Here is a 23637-nt window from a genome sequence, read left to right as displayed (position 1 = left end):
CAGCCATAGTGCAGAATTACAATTAAGCACAGTTAAGCAGCTTGATTTAGAAATTCATCATTGGTTTGTGCTCCATGGGGTCAGTTGCTCTGGGAAATTTTGATTAGTTCCTGAACAGTATGAACCTTGAGAATCCATCCCTTGTGACAGCTCTTCACACAGAAAACACAGTGGGAAGAAGGAAGACCTGATTGAAATATCTATATACTTTTTCTACATGTAGAAGAGTAGGAACATATCAACAGTGAACAATGGGGAATAACTCCAGAGTTATAAAAGCGCCTTTCATCCCAAAGTAAGAATATAAGACAATTTGCAGGTCTTGTTTTTCTATTGTTTAGAATCTTGTGTAAAAATTGTGTTGTAATTTAAGTATGTTTTCAATGTACCTGGTATATTTTTGAAGGAGAATGCATAGTGGTTGGAATCAATCTGGGCAAAGAAAAAGCAAAGAAGGTCCCAAATGACTTCCTGACTAAATCTTTGCCATTTTTCAGGCTTAGGCAGTAGAAAGTAAACAATTCTCTGATGTTACCAAGCATTATTTTGTAACTGACCCGCAACATTTGGCACATTTTAAGGACAAAAGTAAAATTAACAGTAGTTGTTTCCTAAAGTTTCTGGCTAGCTTCTCAGCTGTTGAACATGCCCTCACTGATTTAGGATGATCTGGTCCTTTGTTTCAGGATATACGTGAGGGTACACACAAAAGCAAAAGATGTGAGGTATTGCAATGTTTTAGTCATCAAGAAATACTCACTCTGCAAACAGTCAGCATTCAGGAGGTCTTGGCACTTCTCATGGCATTTGACACCACATTCAGTGCACCTCATGCCTTGTCTGGCAATGCCCCAAAGCAGACCTTCACATTCATAACAGTATGTGGGAGTTGTAGCTGTCCAAATTTCAAAGTTATGAGGTGTGGTTGATGATATAGGATAGATCAAAGCCTGCAAAGTCTTCTTGAAGACATGTATTTTCTGTTGGGTAAGGAAAAAAAAAAAAAAAAATCAATACTTTGGCTGAACTATTGTTTAATACAAGTGAACTGTAGCTAAATTATATGTCATTTACACTTACAATGCTAGAAAATATCAGAATATACATATAAGTATGAATTTGCAAAATACTGATTTACTCATTTTGCCTTACACTTTGAAGACAAAAGAACCCTGGATGACTGTTTTGTTTGAATTCAGAAAGAGCAGAGTTAAGCTGGAATCAAGTTAGTCAATTAACATGAAGTCTTATGCATATTTTTAGGCAGAAATTAAAAAATTCATCAGCAATTCATTGGTGCATTTTAATGAGGTACCTAACATTACTTGTGAATATTTAAATACTTCCTACAGGAACTTAGACACACTGCACAAAATGTACTTTGATTATATACAATGCTGTCATTTAATATGTAGTGTCTATATAATCTCATCAAATAAAAGCTAGCCAGTTTTAGGGTTCCATTTTATCTGTCTTCCTGTGCTATTATCTGTAATAGCATACTCACTACTTCCTGTTTAAGAATCCATGTTGCTTTTTACCTGTAAACAAGAATGATCCATGCTCTCAAAAATCCACATCCATTTCTTTGACTGTTTTGCCTTAAGACTCATGACCAGTTCTACTACAAGAACAGTTATTGGCTGACTAGTACAGTAACAACCTCAATCTCAGCTTCTCAGTGCTTAATGAGGTAAAACCAAAGCCATTTCTGAAGTTTTGTCTGTAAAACATGGGCTTAAACGGCCACAGTAGTCCAGTTTGTTTATCTGAGCTTTGTTTTTAGGCACCCAGATCTTCTAAGTCCAGGTGATTCACTGGGAATAAAAAAAGCTCAGCACTCTGCAGGCTGTACTTGACACCACACAAAAATATGATCCTACAACATTTGTGGGTTTTTTGGGGGTTGTGTGTTCACTAAACTCATACATGGCTGCCATGAATGTATTAGAAGTTCTAGACCTGTTCCCTTATAATGAATGATTTTTTCTTTTAGAAAGAAGAAACCATATTAAAAGGGGTGGCACAGAGGGATATTTCTGAAAGTCTGTCTGTCCATCCATGTCTTCGTTCGGTGTGGATATAATATGAGGTAGCTCGAATACTGTAGAAAATGGGGAACAACACTTGGGAATGTGTGTGATTTGTCCACTTGTGCTTCAACATCTCTGCCACAGTTCTGATAGGATGGGAAGCAAAGCAAACTTACTCAGTTGAACATTAGTTAGCACTCCCTTATACTTAATGTTCAGCTGTGGTAAGTTTATACCAAATGCAAGATATTAGGTTGTCTACCAATATGCTGACATGTTCTTGGTTTTCTCTGCTCAAAACATGTGAGATACTCTGCTAATGATAAATTGTCTGATAAAAATAAAGTATCTTTTGTGCACACATCTGCATAATGTTACACAATCAGAGCCATCAATTAAAGGACTTTTGCTACCATGGGAAAACCATTAGCATGTAGCAATAAATCTACTGATCCATAGGTTCAAAGACTAAAAATAGCAGAACTAAATGTTAAGTAGCTTAGGCTGCAACAACTCTTCTTGAAGTTAAGAGTTACACACTGAAAACAACATCCATCCTGTGAAGCCAAACCAAATATACATGGTCAGACATTTCATGGGTATTTGATCCTAGCACTTCTGAGAGCACTGCAGAACTGAACTAAGAAAAAAACCTGATAAAGCAGGAAAGACTAACACAAATTCTGAATTGCTCTCTGGAGTGCTTCTTAGCCTGTCCTAATAACTTCCCTGAAAGCAAGGAGAGGTCTGCACTGGTTTGATTTGGCAGACCCTAAGGAGGACTGGGGCAGTCACAGCCACTTAACTCTGGAGAATTCCTCTTTGCACATATCTCCACCTTCTGCCTGCCATGTCACAACTTGCCAGTCACAGGGATCAGAAAGAAACCCAAGGGGAATTTATGCAGCCTGCTGTGAAATAATGCTTCTCAGAAACCACCAGATATTTGAAGATTCCTTTGCAGGTTACACTGTCCCACTCCCGAACTCTAGTAGCCTCAGTACAAATCCTGCCCTTTCACCCTGTTCAGCTTCACTGGTTTTTCACATTATAAATTATTTTGCCAGTAACTTTTATCTTTTTCTAAAATGTCAGTAAGTAATGAAATGGCACAGCTCAACAGGCCTCAAAGTAAACATTTGAGGATAAATGAAATTTTCAGCTGAAAGGCACAATTTGTAGATTAGTTTTGCTGCTGAACATGTTCCTTCCCCCGTTGTTAATAAAGCAAATTGCAAAGGAGAGTTTTATTTATCTTTCTGTCTAGAGGCTTTCATTCCTATTACTTTTCTCTGTTTAAATGTTTCTGTTATATGAATTCACTGAGCTCTGGGTATGGCAACGTTTGGCACTCAATATATAGGAGAAGTATCTAATTACCTGCTTATCCTCTGAATTGAAGTTTATTTCTGTCATATACTACTTGAAATACTTTAAAATGTCATCAATATATTACTTTTACAAACCTGCAGCCCTGTCTCTTTGTTCAGCAAAGCAAGTAAATGAATGTTCAACTGAAAACATATGTTTAAGCATCACATTTTTTAAAATGTCTTTGGACCTGTGTCTGAAAACACACAAACTCACTGTGTCATGTGTGTGCTCTACCAGAAGGACAGCACTGTTGGGTGGCAAAGCTCACAGCCTTCACCTCAGGTTTTAATTTTTTGTGTAAGTGGCATTTGATTTTTTAATAAAAGGCGTTAGTTCAAAGAATTTCCATACTGAACCTAGTCAGCCAAATAACCTGCTCCCACCAGAGTCACTAATATTCCCTCTAGAAAAAGTTGAGGGAGGGTAAAAGCCAGAAAACCTTAATCAGAGGAATAACTTGCCCAAAGGGATTTTTTTTCTTTAACTCTCATTGGTGACTGCATTTCTTCATCTGCATTTCACATCTTCATTTTGTGGAGAGTATCTGGAGAGTTCTTTTATGCCTGAAAATGTCTGTCCTTTTTGTTTTCAAATCTTGCTCTACCCTGTTGAATGATGCCCTAGGTTATTAAGTTCAGCTGGCTACTTAGAGACCAAGTACAAAAGTATTATCTTTTCCATGTTTTAAATATCTAGCCAGTGGCTTTCCTGGCTGTAGCATTACATTTATCTGTGAAAGATTACTCACTTCCCTTTATATGCTTAGTGAGGGTTGGCTCACTAAAGAATAAGACAGGCTTCTCCTATTCACCTCTTCTCTAAATTAGCTTTTTACATTTTCTCATCAAATGTATTTGCTGTCTACCTTTGGAATTACATTTTTATTTAAAGATTTCTTGGGAAATATCTATTTCTGATGCAGAGTTTTTCATATGGCATCGTTCAAAGGGAGGCCAAAGAGTATAAAGGCATAAAAACACATTGAAATTACTTCTCCATATCTCCTGAATCATAGTTCAGTCGTTTCTCCTGGTTGACAGTAAGCATTGGAGAAATGCTTACACTGAGCTGTCTACTGGGATTTGCTGCCTTCTTTTTTCCTCCTGAAGAGTACACCTCAATAAGAATCTATAAGTGCAGTCCCCATTATTATTTATTGTCCTGCATTTGTTGGCAATTAATATTATCTCTAAAACTTGCAACTAAAGTCAGTCTGATAGTTTTTACAGGAAGGGAGGCAGGTAAATGAATAGCTGCATCTATATTAATCATCATAAAAGGTAATAAATACATACATAAGGGTTTTTTTTCAGTAAACATCTTTTAGTAAAGCATATGGAGTATCTTAGTTTCTTTCACTCAACTTAGGTATTTTTGTAGAAACTATAACTTAGGTATTTTTGTAGAAACTATAACTTAGGTATTTTTGTAGAAACTATAACTTAGGTATTTTTGTAGAAACTATAACTTAGGTATTTTTGTAGAAACTATAACTTAGGTATTTTTGTAGAAACTATAACTTAGGTATTTTTGTAGAAACTATAACTTAGGTATTTTTGTAGAAACTATAACTTAGGTATTTTTGTAGAAACTATAACTTAGGTATTTTTGTAGAAACTATAACTTAGGTATTTTTGTAGAAACTATAACATAAATGAAAAAAGTCTTTATTTTGTACGACTTGCATGGTGTAAGTTTTTCTGTATAATTTTCTCTCAGCCTTGAACTTCTTCTTAAGATTCAATAGTTCTCTTTCATTCTGTCAACCTTTGTTACTATTTTGAGATAGCAGAATAAAATAACTCCTCCTTCTACTGAAAGAACATTTCAAACACCAGCTGTTTTCTACCTCAGCAATCCATCCCTGAGTACTACCAAATTGTTACTTTATGATTACCATATAAGCACAGAAATTTCACAATAAATCAGGTGAGATGGACGTGTGTGTATTTGTGCTGTGGGTTGCAGTTCCCAGAACACCTGTCAGCATATTCTGTTCTTCCATTCTACTTTGGAGCTTAACAACTGTGAAAGAAAAATTCAACACTTCATTTTTCTTCAATGTAGGATATATTTTAGAAGGCTATGTATGCACTAGCAGGTTAAGGAACACGAAATGGGCCTATACTCCTTCAAATTAGTCCTTTTGCTTAGTTTAGCCATGTAAATCTTCTTGCATCACACTTTAAATATTCCTGAGGAAAATGACACCTTTTGTGGTTTTGTTTCAAATAAATTTCTTTTTCAAAATCTAAGTGAATAATGGGAAACCACAATACACAGGTTTTGCTAGCTATAAGAATATGATTTTTCAGAATATTCTGGTGGTCACTTCTTGTATGAATTAAACATTTCTTCAAGAATGACGTGTTATTAGTGTGAGTTACACTAAAAAAAGTCAAATAGTGTCCCAGCCACCTATAAGGACTGGGAAAACATAATGATCACAAAGAAAACTTCTTGCAGAGTCCTGTCATTCTTATTGCACCCATGATGTGATGAAGACAGAGATGCTGCAAGACTGCAGGTAAAGCATGGTATAAAATGCTTCCCCCAAATAACTGCTTGGTAAGACAAAGGTTTCTTGCTCAGTCTCTTCTGACTGTCATGGGTGTGATGCAGCAGAAGCAAACCTGGCCTTGTAACCGTGGATCAGGCAGCAAATTCTGCTCAGGATCCCTGAAAGTTCCTACTCAATAAATGGAATATTTACACACTCAATTTCATCCAGTTTGGAGCATCTAAGGCTGAAATAAATTTTAAAGATCTTTTAAGAAAAATGTCTCCATTATTTAAGTTATTTAAACGTGCCATTGAACACACTTACCATTTCCTCAGTGTTTATGGAGGTCCGGGTGAGCATGGCCATGGAAATACCAGACTTTCGAGCTGCAAGGGTCTGTTTGAGGCAAATGCAAAATGGTTAAAATTATACTTGTAACACCAGCTGTCAAATCTAATGGAAGGTAATTAGCACTTGATTATACTATTGGATACAAACAAAACTGCAGAAGTTCCAAAAACTTTTAGTTAATGTTTGCAGCCCACAACTTTGAAGATTTCAGTACATAGTGGAAGTACACCTTCCATCATCATTACTGTTTCTTTCAGCAGTGCCCAGCTTAACTGCCATTTCTAATAGAAAACCTGTTATTCAGAGGTTTGTGACTTAGTTTTTTTTAAACCACAGGCTGTCACTGTTTTTCCGCTTTGCCAACCAAATTAATGTGGTACAAGGATAGGCATCCTGCCCTAATTTGGAATCTGACTGTGCCTGCAGCAACATGGGAGATCATTTTGCAGTAGTCTTACGGTTCAAGTTGTCAGTGTGGATAATTTTTGTAACTCACTGAGCATTTTTAAACTGTGCATATGTATAAAAGTGTTACTTGTTTTAAATAAAAAGACCTTGAAAAACCTTAAATTCTTATTTTCCTTAAAGAGAATATTAATTTGATACTATGGATCATAGTATCCGTATTTCTCTCTATGGATATATGGATACATGGAGAAATACTCTGGTTCCTGGAGGCAAGAAAAAAGGCTGGAACTTTGTTGCAATCTGTCCTCTTTTGGCCACATGAGGTTATTGGTTTATGAACACTTCCTGGTTCCAAATGCTACACACTGGGTTGTAGAGACAATCTCATTTGCTCTAGTACAGTACATACGAAGTAACTCAAAATAAAATATTTTTAATATACAATAAACAATGAAATTTTCTATTCCTTATTGCAATATCCCTGAAATTTAAACAGTTCCTTGAGAATTAATTAGCAAGTATAATGATCAGAAGGAAAAAGACCCTGGTGAAATGAGTTCTGTGTGTTTTCCAAATAATATTTCAAATCTGAATATCACTTCTGCTATCAGTACTCCTTTTGGCCTGACAGAAACAGGTAACATTTATTTCACTGTGTGAAATATCAACCATAACACTGTTCTGTTACTGCACTTCACCTGCAGTCGTTCTCATTCTTCCTTCCCCCGTTCTAAATCACCCCATGTGTGTCCCTATACTTGTGCTTTATCTCTGTTCTTCTGTCACCCAGTATCTGCTTTGTCATGCACTGCTGCCCTCATAGCCCAGCACTGTGCAGATCAATGACACCACCCACTAACCATAAGTCTGTTGTTGCTTTTGTTGTGGGGATACAAATTTTCACCTAACTGTGCAGTGTGTCTCTGTAGTTCACCATTACAGAGCTATTACAGGAAAAGTTTCCGTGATATTTTGCATATGACGTTTTTTTGTGAAGTACGTATCGGGTCAGAAGCAATTCAGGCTCACATCAACAGAGGAATTGCATCATTAATCTTTGGATGAAGAGACAATTCTAATTTCTTCCCATTTTATCATTTTAAACGCTGACATTTAAAATGGATTATTATTTATTTATTTAGATATATTAAGACTGTTCAATTTTAATTTTAAATGTTCACTTCCCCTGATTCAATTTTCAATAGGTTTCTCTTGATAATAATTAAACTTGCAGATTGACACAAAATTATTAATCTTGTGAAACCAATTATAGGGTAAGAAGCCGCCCTTGGTTTAGTAATATTTGATTTGATTTATCACTGTCCTAGTACAGTTAAGATGGGATGCAAAGAACCCTCCTTTTCTTTTTCTTTTAAACTCAGCAGTTTACCCTCTCTATGCCATTAATTTGCTATCACTTTTCCCATTCGATTATTATTAAGTAAATAATTCTGTTTACTTCTCTGTGAGCATCTTTTCATTCTATTTCTGTGAATATGGGAAACTCCATCAGTATGTGCCAAAGAGATTGACAAAGTCACAGGAAAGATTAAACAGAGCCCAGAGGCTTTGCTGTTTCAAACTTTTTGTGACAAAACCTAATGCTACAGGACCCATGCATCAAAGTAAAAAAATGGTAAGTAAAAATGCAATGGGATCATTAAGAAGAAACAATTTTCATAATCAGTAGAGTTTCAGGTTAAAAAAAAATTACTTTAAAAGCACCCATCATTTGATCCCTCTTAAAGCATGGGTTTCTTCTCAAAGTCTTGCAAAGTACCCATTTATATTTATTTGCCCACAGTGTGCTAGTTTTATAGTTTGGAACTGTAGACTTCATGTCACTTATACTTAGAAAAGGATTTTATCCTTTCAGGTCTCAATTGCACAATCCCAGTCATTCCAAGTGAGAGAACAGTGTGGATGACTTGTCAGGGCAGGAGTACAAAGGGCATAATAACATTAACCTGGATTATGGGGCAGTGACTGCTACTGTGTTCTGCCCTCCAGCAATTCATCAAAGTACATGAACCAGCAGAATTGCAGCTTCATGATATCAGCAGAAGTCAATAAACAGATATTATTTCCCATGAGAAAAAAGGAAAAAAGGGAGGCAATTTTGGCCCTGTCCTGTGTCCTTGAAGCTCAGTTCTTCCAATGGATGCTCACGGAATCATGGAACTTTACCATTTTGCTCCTTAATCAGAAATGTGTCTAAAATTATAGTACAGTGCCCTATATAAAATAACAAAACCTAATAGAAAACAGGTAATTAGGTTGTTCTTAATCAAGTGTTTGTCATGTTGGAAGACAGTGATGGCCAGAGGGATTTGTGATAAACCAGCATATTTAACAGTCATATGGATTAAATTTACAGGGATTTTAGTGAAAAAAAAAAATCACAAGGGTTATTTCCATTTAGGTATCACTGTCAGAATAAACTGCATGTGCAAGAGAAAGTCCATAAGTAAAATGTTGCTGTTCTGAAATACTGTAGTTGGTGATAATTCAACAGCATTATGCTTGGGTGCTAAATGTTCTGCTTGTATCATTAAAAAGGATATTTAGAATACATCAATACCTTTTTAACACCTTTCTAATAATATTGGTATATATGATGCAGAGGACAAGACATTCTCTTATGATTAAATTCTTGGTCATAAAATATTTTTCCTACTTTCCAATACAAGGTCATAATAAAATATGACATTAACAAAATTCATAAAAGTTTTTACTATAATTTTAGAACATTTATCAGTATAAAAGTACTTACCATAGCCTGAAAAATCCAGCCAAGATAGGAAAGAAATTTTAAAGAATATTAATAATTTGTCAGATTTATTGCAACAGAATTATATATGAAATTATATCTATTTCAGTATCAAAAGAGTATATCACTCATTTCTAGCAATATTATCTCTATTTTTGTGAAGCAGTCATAAGTAGGCATAAAACAAGGATCATTTACAGTGTGTCACATCTTACAAGGACCTGATCATTAAGTCATTGATTGAAATGAGGTATGTTGGAACATATTGAAAGCTCAGAGCTTGCAGGAGGCTGCTTGAAACATATACCTTTAAATACAAATAATCTTTCAAAGATGAAGACCTACACTAAGTCTGAAATAAGTTTTTCTAATGTTGTTAAAAGTTTTTTAGGCTTACAGATGTAGAACTGAATTGTAATACATTTACTCTTTTAAAGATGTATATAGTTAAAGAACACATAGCTAAGAAGGATACTGGAAGTCCATAATGATTCAACTTCAGAATGAATTTCAGTTTTAAAACTCTGCAATTTATACTTATTACAGATAGAATTCCTTCAAGAGGAGTTATCCTTCAGGGACTGGACAGTAAAGCAACAATCACTGACATACTAGAATAATAAAATGAAAGTATTACTCCTTTCAAAGTGAATAATTAACATTCTGATGTCTTAATGAATTCTGAGCTATACTTTTCTGCAAACAGTTCCAACAATTACAACAGAGTGTCATTTAATATGCATGAATGTGTCATAATGGGGCAGTACATTATACTTGTGTAATACTACTATGTCACACACTGTAACATTTCATTGATTTCAGAAGGAATTCTACCCTAAAAGCGTTGCTGTACTTTCTCTTTCTGACTGTTCAGATAACACAGTGTATCACTGAACAGTGTAGCTGAGAAAACACAGCAATAACTTAGCAAAGGCTGATCTTTTAATGACAGCTCCAGTAATATTTACTTAGCTAACTCCCTATCATTTCTTTACAATGAAAAATTGGTTTGGGGGCTCACCACCATCAGAGACTAAGTATGGATTTTCTTGAATTATGAATTCTGCACTTCAGGAAAAGAAAAAGAGAAATGTGAATAGCACTCGAAATTCTTCAGAGCAGAGAGATTCTACTTAATCTTGTTTAGACTGGAAGCCAGAATAAATCTCAAAGGAACTGCAATTCTTTTCACCTTTCTGAAATTTATTTTTCTAGACTATTATTGTCCGTGATGACTGTTAAAAACTCCATGCCTCATCTTGTACCAAAAGTACACATAAATCTTTAAAATATTCATAGTGAAAAAGGGTTGCTTTTTAAAAGGAACTTTCTTCCTCTTTCAGTTTCAAAACAAATCAAGTCAATCACTATCCCAAACCCTTAATAGCACCTGTCTTCATAAGCTAACTTAAAATGAGAATGGGCAGTTTATTATTGCAAGAAATGCACATTACTTGATTACACAAGTAGTATCTAAATATTCACTGAGATATTCAGACTTATCTAGTCCATTATAACACTGCCTCATTGACTTTTACTGGCCTCAATCCATTCTCTCAAGATACCTATTTTCCCTAACACAGTTGTTGACAAACTGTCATTCACATGCACAGTAGTAATTACCAGAAAGATGTACACAACTGACAAACAAATGAGCAGTTTCAGGAGTTACTCACCACATCTCGAACAATGGGAAAAGATTTCTTCCTGCGCAGGTCTGGCATGCTGTCAATGCCATACAGTCCACTGCAGGAGATACAAAGAAAAAGAAGAAAATACAAACATGGGGCTTACAAGTCTGCATCCTTAAGAACTGCTTATATTACCTGTATTTACAGATAAAATCAAAATTAGCAGTTAGCAGCTAAAGAAGGTAAATGTTCTATTTCTTACGAAAAGCTGGTGAAAGTGTTCTCGGTGCTGCTGTCTTTTACTTCTGGCATTCACCCAAAACAGAGTAGTTGAAAGGTTGTTTAATACCCCCTAAAACTTTTTACCATTGATTTAGAAGTTAGAACAGTAGCTTTCCATCAGAAGGTCTTGTATACCTGGTAGTTGAGATGCAGCCCAACATTGCAGAGAATACCATTGTTGTAATAAATTTGATAAAGACTACAATATCTAGCAAAGTCACAGATTCACATCTCCATGTGAATGTGGAAAACAGAGCTTGTCCCATTATAAGATACCTCCATGGTGACCATCATTATTTTCTCTTTCCCGGTTTAAGCTTTTTCATTAAGCACGTAATTAAACTCCGATTAGATCTCACATATAACTTGGAAACAGCAGTAAAGAGCAACTCGTAATCACTTCAAAGAATAAAAGGCTGACACAATAGAATTTGAAAGAATACATAGTGATAGAGATAACAATGTGCCTCATTCTTCCTGACTCTTCAGAACAGTTAATACAGGTATTATCCTCCTGAACTACTTCTGCATTGGATATTGGAAGATTGTTACATACCTTGCCAAATCTAATTCAGAGATATATTCTCAGAGAAGGTGGTGTATAACACAGTTTATCATCTGAAAGTCCTCATTTTATTCGTACACAAAACAATTTTGGGGTGAAAAGAGAGAGAACTGAAATCAGTGACAGAATTTTCTCTTCCTTTTGAAGGGTCAGCACTCTGTCCCAGATAGTCCTTTGGTGACTTGAGGATTACAACTCCCACGCCCCACCCACACCACCTGACAAACTTTGACAAAAAGGTTGACAAAGTCTGTATCTAAGGTAAGACTCTGGCTGAGGATTCCTGTTGGATGTAGATGTTACAATTTAATTCTTCTAATGCATCAAGTCCGTATTGACACAGGTTTTTGCACAGAAAATTCCCAAGTTGCCTATATTAAAATCAAGGCAGTTCTCTGTTTCTCTTTGCAGACTTCCTTCTAGTTACAAGAGAAAAAAAGGTCATGCCCTTCATATCTTAGTTGAGTGAGTAAAGCACTTAGAGTATAGGAGAGTTTATTTTAACACTTATGAGCATTACCACTTTCCAAGCACCATCTTAACTCTTACCCTATAAATTCAGGGGATAATCTGTTTCTTTCATACCCCCTTCTGATGCCCCTGCATCAGAAAAAAGGGAAAGAATTCATGAGCTGTTTATGCAATTCCTTTATATTTTGATATGAACAGTCTTTGTGAAGGGTTGTGATACTAAAATTTTTTTTCAAGAACATAAAGATCAAAGTAGACCCAAATTGCAACTTCCAGACCTACAAACCCATCAAAAGTGTAATAGAAATAAAATAACATTTCTGAGGTTGTGAAAAGTAAATGTATGGAGGTTAAGAGATAAACTCAGGGCTTTTTGGTACTCAGGAGCAGTTCCATCAGCAGCAAATAAAACTCACCCTGTATAAGGAATTCTTATGCCACAAAGAGATACTTCTGACAGACAATATCTGTAAAATGACTTCCATCTATTATTTTGCTCTGTAACATAAAATATGACTGAAATGGAGGTTCTTACTGAACTCCTTTTACTGATCATTAAGGAGTAGCACAAAGCAAGGAAAAAAAAATCCAAATTCAAGAACGACTAATAGTCTTTTTATGGGGGAAAAAAGTTATGTCTGAGTTAAGCATGTTGATGATGTTACCAAAGAAAGAAAAGGTTGGCTTCTGAGGGAACAGCAAGAATGACAGAATAAAGACAGATGAATACATAATGCAAAGATATTTTATTATGACATTAGTGGTGTAATTTATGCTCAGTCAGTAATTTGTCACAACTCACACCTCTGTCTCTTTAAATAGCTTAATATTCTACTCAATCTGTACTTCCCCCCACAATCTTTTCATTGTGGTTTTCAACTCAACTTCAACTTGGCAGAAATATCTTGATCTGCTTTTTCCTCCGTGCATCTCTACGATATAATAAATATCTACTTATAAGTTATATATGGTGAAGAGGTACCCATTTTGTTATTTTGAAAAAGTATTACTAAAACTCACTCCAGTTATCATCTGCAAAGTGAAATATCAATGACATTAAATATTTTGGTTTTAAATGCACTTCACCATCTTTTCTGACACCACCAGGGCGGTACCGTAGCTGTTACCAAGAATTTGATGTATTCCATCAGAAGGTTCTGCAACTTCTCTGCAATTAATTTTTGAAATCTGGCAATGTCAGGAAATTCTTACGCATACACACTTATTCACCTGAATACCTTTAAGAGACTGAAGAAACTAAGCACATTTGAGGGAAGAACTGCAATCTGAAACTGCAGCTTGTGAAGGGAAACTCTCTCCTTTCTCTTGTGCAATGAATCAGTGACCAGATGAAATCCTAGAAGACAATAACATCTCCTGCCTCTTGGTTGAAATCGATCTTATTTTTGGAGAACTGCTTACGTAGGACTTTTTCTTGCATCTTTACTGAAACAGCCCCGATTTTAGGGATGGAAACTAGAAATCCTCCAATGCACAAGTTCTCTGTATAAGGACAAATCGATCCTTCTAAGAGCATGTAAGAGGACTGTAAATATGCAAAGATTGTTGGCTATCACTGGAAGTAAAGATTAATATACTGATCCGGATTGTGAGATCAAATTTTATTGAAAAACAGAAAAGCTACTTCATCAGAACTAACAAACTGGGCAATGCTGTATTGACAATGAAATATTAGTCTTTGTGTATAATCTTTGGAACATTAAAGACTAGCCATAGAAAAACCATTCATGTTAATGTAGGTTATAAATTAAATTCTCTACTCCCCTCCCTATGCCCAATTATAAGCCAACAGTAACTTGGCATAGAAGAGGGTGAAGTTTAATCAAAGTTATAATTCAAGCCATGAAAAAAATCTGCAATACTGACTATCTTTTATGTGCTTCTGAAGACATTCTGCACAACAATAATGTATTTGAATTCATTGGAGTCCAAGAAAAATAAGTTTGTTTTACCATTAAGAGCATGCCACTGAAGGAAAGCAGTAATCATCTGCATGGAGCACAATCTGTGTATCATTAACAAATTTCAGAATGGATTAGGTCATGTGAAAAATTATAAGTCTCTGACTCGCCATCAGACAAACAGTAAATTAGTACAGACCAAGTCTCTGGAAAAAGTAAAACAGTACTACTCAAGATTCATGACAAAAAACCCAGCTGACCTCCTTTTACTTTTTAAAAATATGTGAATAATGAACTCTAAAGTGTCTCATTTTCAAGAAAATGAAGAAGAAAGTTAAAATGAAGAAGAAAGTTAAAATGAAGAAGAAAGTTAAAATGAAGAAGCTATTATGGGATAGTGGTATGGAAAACCCAGGAAAGGTGGTGCTTTTTGCCATTTAACAGAGAGGTTGGATGAGAAACCCCAGGAAAGCTGTCTTTGGACTTTGCCTTTGCTTTTTTTGTCCTGGCTTTTCTCTCATTTCATGCAGGCAAGTGGAGATCATTGCAGACAACGAAGTGTTGCAGTGCCTGTCATGGACGTGGGATGTGCTGGTGAGATGTGCATGTGAGGTGGGGTTCACAGCTTTGTGCTAGGACAGAGAGGGAAGAGCAAGGCAGAAAAGAGGGAAGTGAGATATTTCTGTATAGATAGAGCACAGTATCAATGGTTGGGAAGGAAAGAAACTGCCCTCACTTCAAATAGTAACATGTTTTGGAGACCGTAAGAGTAAAAAAGAATTGGAGCTAAAACTGCAGTCAGTGAAAAGGCTGAGGGATCCTAGAATTTAGGATTACTTTTTGTATGCAGGAGTAGACTAGGAAGTGTGATTAAAACAGAGCCACGGAAGTCTTTGAAATGACAGCATTATTTTGCTGAATGAGAAGTTAAATGAAAATTGCATGACTGTTTTCAGGGAGGCCCAGTGAAACAGAGGCTTAAAAAGGATATTGCAGAGAGCAAAGGGGAGAGGCCCAGTCTACAGTTTGTCAGTAGTAGAAGTAATGTTTAATCTAAAAACATGAGCTAGTATTGAGCTATTGTCAGTCATTTGAAGTCGTCCCATGCAGTGGTCACAGGATGTCCTAACAAGGGATTGACACAGCTTATTCTCAGAGGGTTCAATATTTGAATTTATTCACCTGTGACTGGAAGAAAGGGCATAAAAAGAGCACCTTCAGTCTATACAGTCACTGTCAGTAGCAAAAGTTCTCCTAACACCTATGAGATTGTTTTGTGAGCAACCCACAAGAAATTAGAATTCTATACACTTTCGTACATTACTTTTTAGAGGCCTACATCTATTAGGAAATGGTATTTAAGTAACTGCTTATGGAAAGTAGTGCATATGGCAAAAGAGTATGGTCACATACAGCTTCCTGTAGGCATAGATATCAATACCTGAGGGTCAGTACCTACACTCTTCGAGTCTGCTTACAAAATGCTCTCCTAAATTCCACAATAACTAGATATTAAACTGCTTCTTTTCTGGTTTATGTTGAGCAACTAATTCTGCCCGATGTCACATGTGGCCTCACACTTTACAGCAATTCTGAAGGTTCTGTGTGTTGGGAAAGGCAGAAACATAAGACTCTGAAGTATGAGAAACTATTTGGAAACTCCCTAAGCCACTGAAAAGCTGGAAAATGCTCTTAATTTTGTTAGAGGTCTAACAATAAGTACAAATGTTACCTTAACTATACCTTCCACAGAAGCATGTGAATTACATTAAGCAAATAAATGCCATAATTACCTTTTAGGGTAACCCCCACCCCAAAACATAGGAATCTAACCAGGAAAACTTCATAGTATCTAGTATCTGTTGTACAGTCTTTCAGATATAAAAACAAGAAGAGGAATGCTTGATTTGATGTCATCACCTTGTCTTTGTAACAAAGCATATCTATAGCAAAAAGTGCTTTCATAGTGCACCAGCAAAATGATAATATCCCTTTTAATTAGGTACTAATGTAACTGACAAATTTACCAATGACTTTTACTTCTTTTATTTTCTGGAGAATTCAAAATAGGAAGGAGAGATTTTCCTCAAAGGAAGGAATCCCTACAACTAGATGCAAGATAACTTCATCTGGAGACAACAAAGCAAAATATTCTTGTTTCTGCCACATTCGCACTCAGCCACTGGAAGATCCTTTTCCTTTGACCTTTTAGTTAAGTACTAGACTGACATTATATTACTAGCATTATATTACATTTACTAGAATGAAGACAAAATTGTGTTACAGCTTCAAAGGGCATCTATTTCATATGCAAAAAAAGGTAAAAAGATCTGTCATCCAGTCCCCTTGGCACTTGAATTGTTGTATTGATTTCACAAAAAAATAAGTAATTAAAAAAATTAAAAAGAGAAGACACGGTCAGTTTTGCTGTGTATCTTCCCTTTAAAATAATGCAATTTCTTAAAATAAGAAAACTTAGAAAAAATACTACAATGTTATGAGACTACTTTGCAGATATAAACAACAACATTTGAAGTCATATTGGTACTCACCCAGTAAATGCCTGGACTGCATAAAGCTTGGAAGCATCCAAGGAACTTCCACTTACTAATCGAGCCTTTAATAGAGACCAAAAAAAGCACAGTTACTTGGTTGCTTTTAGTAAGCTTGGGTCAGAATTTAACTGCATCAAACATATAAGACATATGAAAATGTTTAGCAGGGTCAGCTCCAGGCCAAAGCTAGAGTAACTATTCCTTTGGGATACATTTTGGTAGCATTCAGCATTTAGTGAAATACACTGGAAGAACCCATGGGAAGATAAGGTATTGCTTCCCAAATACTGTTGTCCTTTAAGTCCTATAGTGAATGCAGTGTAGGTGATAATTAGAGGCAAATATGAGATATCATGTTTGACAGCAGCAGACCCCTGTGTTGGCAATTATGATAAGCACAACAGTGAGGGTTATCCTGTTTATAAATGCAACACATTTGCAATACACTCAAAGGAGAACAAAAGAGTGGAAAGCTGGGAAAAAAACCATGCAGATTTCACAACTAAAATGAAGGAACAAAACAGGTCAAAGAAGTCACAAACAAACATCAACAAAATACATGATCCCTATAGCAAATAGGTGATTTTAAACCTTTTCATCCACAGAACCGCTGTCTGAAAGAGAATTGGGAAGAAGGGGAATATAGGTTAGACAAAACAATCTCTGAGAAAATATCTTATGCCATAAAAATCTATTGCTGTTTTAATCCGGATTCTGTAGACCAGAATCTTAGGAAGGACTGTGTGGATAGTATATAATCTACATACCGTGTCCCATCTCCACATGATTTTTAATTTCATTGTTTTTGTAAAATATATTTTTAATATTAATGAATATATATCGCAATTGCAGTGTTCAAAAAAATAATGGTCTATTTTCAAGGAAAAGGAAAATATTGCTACCAAGGATATAAACACACCACAGTCCCTGCTCCAACTCTTGAAATACAATTATTCTATCACAGCTATTCCTATAATGATAGAAAGTGTCCCCAAATGCCAAAAGAAGAACTACACTTGTGAAAGTATATAATTCTATATTGCCTAATGCAAAACCATGATGTATTCATATTTACAGACAGAAAATATTTGCTGATAGAAATATCTACCCTTTTTTTATTCACTTTCACACTTTATAGTACGGTACATACATGAAACTGTTTTGTTTTAATTGTCACCTTACTGATCTTTTCACTTTTTTTCCCCAAAGGGAGGACACATTCTATGAACCCTTTAAATAGTTAGGGTATTTTTGAGGTGTTTGGAGATATCTCAGGTTATATACATTACAAAATAATAATTTACATCTTAAATGTGTGCCTCATTTCATTTTTAAACCAGTTTATCTGCAAGAAAATATCACATTCAAATGTATACATAAAAAATATGCCAGTAAATGTAAAGCTGAATACAGTACAGTAGTGACAATCCAGGGAACTAAAAGGCTCTATTATGCCACTAATTTAAAGGCTAATTATGTGATCAAAGCAAAGCACATGCACAAGAATGGGTAGAATAGAAACTGAAGACAAACTGTTCAAAACATGTTTTACAGCTCAAATTATATCTGATTTTGTATTATTCAAAAAGTTTAAAGAGGAGATATTAGCAATGTCACAACACCAAACTGGAATCCACAGAAAATCCAGCTATGCAACAGTCTCTTCTCCTTTGTGAGACCACAAAATTTCCCATTTTCCTGTGTTTGAATACAGATCTTAGCTTTCCTTCACTGCTGTTGTGAACAATCCTTTTAGAAAGAGTATGCCTAAAAGAATGAACAATAGCTACTTGACCTGAGGCAAAATAATGCTCTGAGTTTTACATAATATTAAATTAAAACTCTTATTAATAGTAAACTCCACAATTTAGTGAAAGTACAGTAAGCACATCTCTGTGCACCAAGTATATCTGCTTGATATGCTGTGAATTGGTAATTTTCATAGTTCATCTCCTGAATATAAATAGACACGATATCAATTTCTATTTTGGTATTTTAGATGGGATGTGAACTATTCTGATGTTTTCACTTCAAAACTTCCCTACCCCCTCTTCTGAAACAGTAGAATTTTCATTTAGCCTCAGAAATTAATTCTTGGCTAAATGAAACTATAGAGTTTCAGTTGTCAAATTATCCTAATTTGACTGAGCAGATTTATAAAAATCAGCTTACTCTTAAAGTACCTTTTCAAAATTTATTTATTTGTGAAATGTATTTGTCTGACAACATCAGATATGTTTGGCTACTCTTTCTCTATGAGCACATAAAGAAGATTTGGACAACCATATCATCCAACTTTCCCACTACAAAATTGTTACAGCATTTCATAAGCAGGGTGGGAGCAGAGCCAGGAGTAACGACATGACTGGAACTGGGCTGGCTGGAAATAGAAATCTGCTTTTATGAGGTCTAAAGAAAATATGAGGAATAGTTAAAACCAGAGTGTTAGAACAGCATCTGCTCACATGAGTGAGAGAAAAGGCAAGAGAGCAAATACCAACAGGACTCTAAGTAGGAGAGACTGAGACTGCCTCAATTCTCACACTTGTGAAAAAGGAAGGGTCCAAAAGGTGAAGAGAAATGGGGGGGCTGAGGGAAGTTTTAAGCAAGACACTCCTTGTCAGTTAAGAAGCCTCATCATAATTTGTTCATGCAACCTACACCTTCTTTCTAGAAGGTCTAATCAAAACATTGGTAATACTGCCACGTAAAGACACATAATAAATCTCATATTATGTGGAATCCAATTTTTAAATAATGTGAAGGTACTTTGCTACAAGATGTCTAAAGAATCACATGAATTCTATGTTTAATTCACTTGTTTAGAAAGTTATTTTAAAAGTTGTTGAGACTTGTCTTCCACATTAAATAGAATCTTGTATTTCAGAGTATGAGAGATGGACATATGAAATTTTCCTTACTTCTCTTGAGTCTCAGCCAACTTCATCAAATTTCACTATGCCTCTTTTACTGGAACCTAATTGTGCCTCAATTTAGGAAGGAGAGTGACAATCAAAAATTAGGGAGAAAATGTGTTTTTTAACTTGCTCTTCTTTGCAGTTGCTACATGCAAAAAAACAGACAAAGAAACAAAAACCCCCACCTATCTAATGGTCTCTTTTCTGAATAGAAACTGCATAAAGCAGACAACTGACGCAAATTTCCCAAAAAGAAATCTTGAGAGCATCTCTTATTTTGTAACAAATGACTGCATCTTCAGAGACTAAATTAGTTTGAAAACTTCTTCATTGTTTACTGCTTCTTCTGAACTCACCATGAGTGAAATAATCTGAATTGTGCAAGTGTTCTCTGCCTGTATGAGAGCACCAAATCAGGAAGTGTCCAGAGTCACCAAGCACTTCACTTTAGTAGTCGTTAGGCTACCAGAATAGACAGGAACATTCCTTGATGTAGATAAGAAATGAACTGTGATTATGTAAGAGACCATTGAAGGTATTTTCAAATCAGAGGTTCAAGGCTAGACATCTCAGATTATACTGCTGAATGACAATGATTTACTTAAAAGAGCTTATCTTCATGTAACTCATTTCTGTCATACACACATTCAAAAAACTAACCTAAAAAAGTTATGAGTGTACTAGGAGCAGTGTAAACAGTGGTTCATTTAGTTAACCCTATGGGATACTTATTTTATTTGAATTAGTTTGCTCCTTAGATTTTTAAGTGAAAATTCACTACCTAATGAAATAGCAGTAACTGCCTTTATGTTATGCCTCTATACCATATGCCATTTTAGATAACAAGAGAGTGTTTTACTAGGATTACAGGAAAATTCCAAGGAGTGATAGTGCTCCTTAGTTGTTGCTATTTTATCTCTGTGCACTCCACATATACACACTCATGCAGAGGAATGACAAAGCGTAGGGTGGTCATCTGACTGCATACTACTGAACATTATATTTACAAATATCAAATACTGAAGGCAAAAGGAAAATGCTTCCTGATCTCTTTTTTTAAAGGCAGTTAATTATATTTAATTAGGTAACTAGACATGAAATTAGTTAAAATTAGTCTTTAAATTTCCATTAATAAATTTCAGGTATTAAAAAGCTGTATAATACTTAGCATAGCCACTAAATCCTGACTTCTGTTGAAAATGCTTCACAAGTATCCACCGAGGTAAGTTCATCCCCAGATGGTGAGGACTGGGGAGGTGGAGCGAGAGAGGCTTATTTGGTATTCTTTCAGTACCCTCAAATAAGCCCCCAGGTTATTCTCTATCCCTGTAGCAGTTTAAACCAAGGCTAAGTAAAATTTCCAACAAGTGCTTATTAATGCTGCTTAATTACTATTCGAACTTAGTCTGAAAACTAACAGATCTTAGAAAAGTTTAACTTTACACGGTTCTCAACTGTTTTCAAATTAAATCATGGTCTAATTTATTCATTTTTAGTAGCAATGTTACCATCTGTAATTCACCACACAACACAGGAATTCATCATACAAGATAACTAATTCCTATAACCAAACTTTTGAGAAAAAAATCTGTGAAAGATGCTGAAAAGGCAGATTCTTCCAGTATGAAAGATATATTAGCAATGAAGATGTAGAAGTGAACCTAGAGACCTTTGCTTTTGTAGCTTGTGATACCATCAGAAATACAACTGGACAGTAAGTCTTATCCATCAGCAGGTTTGAATGGTTCTGTCCTCCCTCCCCATCATAATGATCCTTCAAGGCTTGTGCCATTATTTCACTTTTACATTTTTCTGAGCATCAGACCATTGTCCCAATACACTCCTCTTTCTTTAATAACTGCAAAAATTGAGTTCACCATCACCCCCCGCCACAGCACGAGAACTGTAATAACGTTCTACAAATCTAAGCTGTTAGGAAATGCCAGGATGGAAATGAATCAAACCCTTGATTTTCCACTCCTGCAAGTGTGTGTAATTGCATAACACTAAATTGGAAAAAGAATTAAAGTTCATCATTCTTTCAAAGTACCATTTCAATCTTTAGTTCTGCGAAGTGGCTGCAAGAATGTCAAACTGACTGATAATTACATCATTCCTGGAAGCAAACCCTTCAGACAAAATACTTGCTGGAATTAGATAACAATACAGCTGTTCCCTGGAAATAGCATGTGTAAGGTCCTCGTCTTCAGAAGTAGTTTGTAGGCTGAGCTGGGCAATTCTAATCAGCATGTATTGCTAAGGAAGGGAAATAATGGAGGAAAAAACATGTTCAGATAGAAGAAGCACGTTAAAGAAATAGACTGTCTGCCCGAAACAATGACACAAATTAAGCCATGCTAAAATAATAAATGCTGTACCCACAAGCTATTATTGCCACTGCAGAACAGAACATCATGCTGTGCAAGCCTAGAGGATGTTGTATTGCTGGAGCTTGTTCTAGGAAGATACTGTATAACGCTTGAAAGACAATATTAATGCTAGCACATCATGAGAGATGAGTGATGCTTGTCTGACAAAGAGAAGGTCAAACTTGAGTAAAGCTTGGCTGACAGGAGAAATAGAAGAATTGCTGCTAGCACTTTACTAGCAGTGATGTAGAAAAATTACTAGCGGATACATTGAGAGCCAAACAGGAGGTCAGTTTGGTGAAGATGAAAACTGCATTTGTGTCTTTATTAATAAACTGGTCTGCAAATCTGAAACAAAAGGACATGCCTTAAGATCATCTCTGGCACTTAGACATTGAGTCCCATTAGACTCTACTGTTCTACTGTTTTTCAACAGCTACTAGATTCTTCTACCAAATTCTGGAATTTACTTCTAAAAGAATCAACTGTCAAGAGAGCTATTTGATTACAGAATGTGGTGGTCTCAAAAAACTACCATCCTCTTGAAGACCAGGCTTTCTTGAAAGTCTCTGGCTCATCTGAGTGATGATAAGAAGTAAAAGACAGTGTGCATTTTAAGCAATCTCTTCTAACCCCAGGAAACATCAGTATGACAAGGCATACATTACCCATAAAGGACAAAGAAGCATATTTTACCTCCTTCAATACATATGATAACAGTACATGCAACCAAGTAATTAGTTATTTGCTATGAAAGCAAACAGATAATTGATTACTACTGAAAGTCTTTCCATATCACACAGCTAGCAATGCCACCAAGTGTTTCACTTGGACAGTTGTATCATAGTCCTGCAAGCTGCAGTCTCATTGCATTACTTCCAAAGAAATCCAAGCAAATAGCCCCTGGGTTTGACACCAAATGTGAGAGTAGTTCCTCAGAATTCCAACAAATAAAGCACATTCCTTGGTTCTTCTTACACTGAACATGAGGATTACATTCAAGCTGGTTTGTACAGCACAGACAGAAGGGGTAGCAGGGCAGGAATGTTAAATGGCTGCCTGAGACAGAGGAGTGAGCTGCTCTCCACCTTGGGCCACAAAGAATCCCCCTGCAAGAGCAAATAGTTTATAGTTCCTTAAGAAGGTCAAAGCAGTTGGTGATGGAGACCCAAGTGCTCACAGCACAAATGTTTTTGGGGCATTTACTTCACATGAGTTCTATTTTTGGCCCTGATGACTGAAAGCCCATTAGCATTGAGCACATCAGATGTGATCTTGAACAGCAACATCTGCCTTGGCTGCATCAGTAAAATATATGGATCCCACTCTGACATTCCAGCGGCTGAACCAAATGTGCTGAATTGGGAAGACAGAGAGATTTGTTTCAAAAGTGTAAATAAAATGCTAATGGTGGCAAGTCCATAAGTCATATAAATATAATACTATTGAAGACCGAGATTGATGTCTACACCAAGGATCAAGAGT

General features: G+C 35.7%; 1 protein-coding gene across 6 annotated transcripts in view; it reads right to left on the bottom strand.

Annotated features, from left to right (window-relative positions):
* Positions 1–23637, bottom strand: part of UNC13C (unc-13 homolog C) — a 144074-nt gene that overhangs the window by 97714 nt on the left and 22723 nt on the right. For all 6 annotated transcript variants that reach the window (XM_032700018.1, XM_032700021.1, XM_032700019.1 and 3 more), the window contains 6 exons: positions 17457–17479; positions 16863–16927; positions 11116–11185; positions 9443–9448; positions 6235–6306; positions 761–980 (listed from right to left, as the gene is read on the bottom strand). In XM_032700018.1, the coding sequence (XP_032555909.1) occupies positions 761–980; positions 6235–6306; positions 9443–9448; positions 11116–11185; positions 16863–16927; positions 17457–17479 (456 nt within the window). The remainder of the gene's footprint in view (positions 1–760; positions 981–6234; positions 6307–9442; positions 9449–11115; positions 11186–16862; positions 16928–17456; positions 17480–23637) is intronic.

Source organism: Chiroxiphia lanceolata, chromosome 12 (assembly GCF_009829145.1).
Source record: "Chiroxiphia lanceolata isolate bChiLan1 chromosome 12, bChiLan1.pri, whole genome shotgun sequence".
Taxonomy (NCBI): domain Eukaryota; kingdom Metazoa; phylum Chordata; class Aves; order Passeriformes; family Pipridae; genus Chiroxiphia; species Chiroxiphia lanceolata.
The sequence above is the reverse complement of the archived record's forward strand: the minus strand, read 5'-3'. Positions and strand labels throughout refer to the sequence as shown.